The following is a 4077-nucleotide window of genomic DNA, read 5'->3' as shown; positions in this document are numbered from 1 at the left end:
GAAAAGCTAAAGGAGTTCATTACTGCCAAACCAGTATTATATAAATTGCTGAAGGGTATTCTTTAAGAAGAGGAAGAAGAAGAAAAGGGTAAAGATAAAAATTCTGAACAAAGTGACAACAAATACATATCTAACAATATGTGAATCTAAACATCAAGTGAATAAAAAAATCTGATGAACAAAATAATCTGGTGAATAGAATAGAATCAGGGACATAGAAAGGGAATGGACTGACTATTCTGGGGGGGGAAAGGGGTGTGGGGGATGCGAGAAGAGACTGGACAAAAATCGTGCACCTATGGATGAGGACAGTGGGTGGGGAGTGAGGGCAGAGGGTGGGGTGGGAACTGAGAGGAGGGGAGTATGGGGGAAAAAAGAGGAACAAATGTAATAATCTGAACAATAAAGATTTAAATTTAAAAAAAAAAGAAATTAGCTGTTAATCTTGTTGAGCAACCCTTATATTTAATGAGTCACTTCTGTCTTGCTGCTTTCAAGGTGACCTCTTTTCCTTTGTCTTTTGACAGTTTGATTATGATTTGTCTAGGTGTGGATCTTATAACGTCGTACTTGGCTGTTTTTTTAGTTTCTTGGATGTGTAGGTTCATGCTTTCTTTTTTACATATGTAAAATTTGGGAAGCTTTCTGACATTATTTCTTTTAAAAATATTATTGATTTCAGAGAGGAAGGGAAGGGGAGAGAGAATCATTGATTGGCTGCCTCCTGCACACCCCACATTGGGGATCAAGCCCATAATCCAGGCATATACCCTGGCTGGGAATCAAACTGTGACCTCCTGGTTCATAGGTTGACGCTCAAGCCAAGCCAGCTGGGCCTGACATTATTTCTTCAGATATACTCTTTGTTCCATTCTTTCTCTCTTTTCCTTCTGAATCTCCCATTGTGCCTATGCCTGTTGTGTCCAACAGGTCTCTGAGGATCTAGTGGGGGGGTTCTTTCTTTCTGCTTCTCAGGTTAAAAAACTCTCAACTGACCTATTTTCAAGTTCATTGATTCTTTCTTCTGCTTGCTCAATTTTTTGTTAAATCCCTGTAGTGAATTTTTCATTTCAATTATTCTACTTTTCAACTCCATAAATTCGATTTCATTTATTTTATAATTTCTATCTCTTTATTATTAATCACTACTTGGTAAAATATCATTTTCATACTTTGTTTTAGACCTGTTAACTTGGGTTCCTTTATTTGAGCATATTTAAAACATCTCATTTAAAGTTTTTGTCTAGTAATTGCAAAGCTTGGTCTTTCTCAGGGACAGTTGTTCTTGTTTCTTTGCATGTCACAAATTTTTTTTGAAAACTGGATATTTTTTTTTTTTTTTGCGCACGTAGGAGGTGGCGGGCTTCCGCTGGCCGGATCTCCGCTTCATGATGACCACCACCCCTTTGCCGTCGGGCGCCGGCTCCACGCCCACCGTCTTGCGGTGAATCAGCCCGTTGTAGCGGAAGGAGTTGCGGGCCTTCAGGTTATTGGGTTCGGTGCTGTAGGTCTGCTTGTTCCTCTTGATCAGGAAGCTGGAGCAGTTCCGCACGATCATCCATTGCAGATGGGCAGACATGGCGGCAGCTCCTCACGCTGCGGCAGCCGGAGACGGAAAGAGGCCTATTTTTCTATAATATAATGTGGTAACTAGAAATTAGATTCTCTCTTATGCCAAGGGTGCTTTATGTTTTGTTTTGTTTCTCTGTTTTTATTATTGTTGCTGTTCTTTGTTTCATGACTTCTGTAGTAATTCTCTGAAGTGTGTATTCTTTGTCATGTGTGACCACTGAGAGTGCTGTCAATCTTCTTTTTTTTTTTTTTTTTTTTTTTTTTAGCTGGGTAGTGGTTTCCCTATGGTATTCATTTTTTAAAACTTTCATTAAAGCACACAATAACATTTTATGCATCAAATTTGTATGTAATCCGTATTAAAAAGAAATGAGCTATTCAGCCATGAAAAAACATGGAGTAACCTTAAGTGCATATACTTAGTGAGAGTAGCCAATCTGAAAATGTTATATACTGTATGATTTCTGGAAAAGGCAAAAATATGAAAACAGTGAAAATGTCAGTGGTTTCTAGGGGGAGGGAGGGATGAACATATGTATCACAGAATATTTTAGGACAGTGAAACTATTCTATATGATACTATAATGGTAAATACATGTCATTATACACTTGTCAAAATGCATAGAAAGTACATGCCATGAGAGAACTCTAATGTAAACTATGGACTTTGGGTGATGTGATTTGTCAATGTAGGCTTAACTATTAAAACAAATGTACCACTCTGGTGTAGAATTTTGATAGGGAGTTGTGTGTGAGGGTAAAGGCAGAGGGTATATGGAAACTCTGTACTTTCTGTTCAATTTGCTGTGAACCTAAAACTGCTCAAAAGTAAGGTCTATTTAAAAATCTGTATGTATATGTCACAATTTTTAAAAGAGGAAATGTCTAGAAAGACGTGATTATAGTTATAGTGCTCTAAGTTTCTCATTTTTTAGGCGATACATCAATATATTAACTTTACACTTAATAAGTATACTGGGCTGTCAGTGTCCAAATTCAATGCTTTTCCCATTACACCATCCTTCTTCTGTAGGATCAAGTTTGGAATTATTAATTACCCAAGTTCTCCTAGGTTCAGTCCTGACAAGTGAACAGCCATATTCAGCACCTGGGCTAATTTTTGCAGTTGTCGTAGCTTCTTTCTCTTTCCTACTTGTAAGGGTCTCCTTGCTGTCATGTTTGAAAGTTCCTTCCAATATCATTCTCTCCAAAGAGTTCGTTCCTCTCCTTGATCTCCAAGTTACAATAGCTGAGAGATAATGACCTCCTCCCTTATGCCCTCCCCTGAAATTAATCACCCTTTACCTCCTGCTTCTGGAGGAACAGTGACAGAAGCCTTGGCATACCACTTGGAAAGGTCTCTGACTTGTGATCAAGAGGATTAGACTAAGAAAGAGACCGAGCTAATGATTAAAGAGTCAGGGATCATGTTTCCTTGCTTCTATTCCTAGCAGTACTGTACTAGTATGGGATTGGTTCAAATTAACACCTGATTTTCTATCTGTGAAAGTAGAGATACCAATCTATTTAGGCTCACAAAATACTTGGGGAAAATGTTTTTGTTGATACCATAAGAGTGACTGACCAGAGAAGTCTGGGAATTTTTATAAATAAAATAACCATGAATCGGCTTGTAAACACCATACCATTCCACAGCATCATTCCTTTTTTTAGCTAGTTTTTTTTTTAAACAGATTGTGTCACCCAACAGACGCAGGCTTTGCTAGGAAGAAAAGGAGTGAAAGTGTGTTACAAGACATGTGTAAGGTCTTGCCTTCAAGGTACTTACAATCCTACTGGAGAGAAAAAAAATTCATGTAGGAGGAGGAAGGATGATAGCAAACCACTGAAATATGTCACTGGTTTGGAGTGCATGATCATTGCTTTGTAAGTCAGAGGTGAGGCTCACCTTGGAAGAAAGAGAGGAAGTTTTGTGTAGCTAATTAACTGTAAAAATTTAGGGCACTCCATAAGTTCCTTAAGAGTAAAGGTCAAAAGATCTACTTTCAGACTCCTTTGAAAGCTGTGTTTTCTCTTAAAGAATGACTCTGTTAAATTCAACTGGGATCTGTTTTTTCAAGTCCTCAGCATATTCTAGAAGCCTTATTTTCCTGATTCTCCTTTTTATCACAATGCTGCTGCCTGTCTTGGAAAGTAATAGGACTCCACTCCTTGGACAGTGTTCTACATCCTAGCTGGTCTACAAGTTTAGATTGACCTTTTACCTAGTTAGGGCTCAGAAGTAAAGTTTGACTCCATCAAGGAAAAGTGGTAAGAGATATGATCCTTTGCGGACAGTGTCTCTTTGTGAGGCAGTGCAAATCGAATAAGGGAAATGGGGATAATCTTCTCTTCCATATGTTATGCTTTCCTGATGACCAATAATTTTGATTGATTTGTTTAATGTCTATTTTCCTCACTAAAGGGCAGACTCTGGGAGGGTGGTGACTATATCTTTTTTATTCTCTGCTGTATCCTCAATACTTAGCACAGTATCTGACACAT

At 38.2% G+C, this 4077-nt stretch overlaps 1 protein-coding gene across 1 annotated transcript; it reads right to left on the bottom strand.

The window, feature by feature from the left end:
• Positions 1-1300: 1300 nt before the first annotated feature.
• Positions 1301-1617, bottom strand: LOC102763030 (60S ribosomal protein L28). The gene has a single exon (XM_006767819.2). The coding sequence runs from the start codon at positions 1577-1579 to the stop codon at positions 1301-1303; it is 279 nt and encodes a 92-aa protein (XP_006767882.1). The 5' UTR covers positions 1580-1617.
• Between the last annotated feature and the right edge of the window lie 2460 nt (positions 1618-4077).

Source organism: Myotis davidii, unplaced genomic scaffold, assembly GCF_000327345.1.
Source record: "Myotis davidii unplaced genomic scaffold, ASM32734v1 scaffold500, whole genome shotgun sequence".
Taxonomy (NCBI): Eukaryota; Metazoa; Chordata; class Mammalia; order Chiroptera; family Vespertilionidae; genus Myotis; species Myotis davidii.
This window is presented reverse-complemented; position numbering and strand designations above follow the sequence as displayed.

Bases quoted from the DNA above. Each gene is read 5' to 3' on its own strand.
- LOC102763030 (XM_006767819.2), bottom strand. From the start codon at position 1,579: ATGTCTGCCCATCTGCAATGGATGATCGTGCGGAACTGCTCCAGCTTC.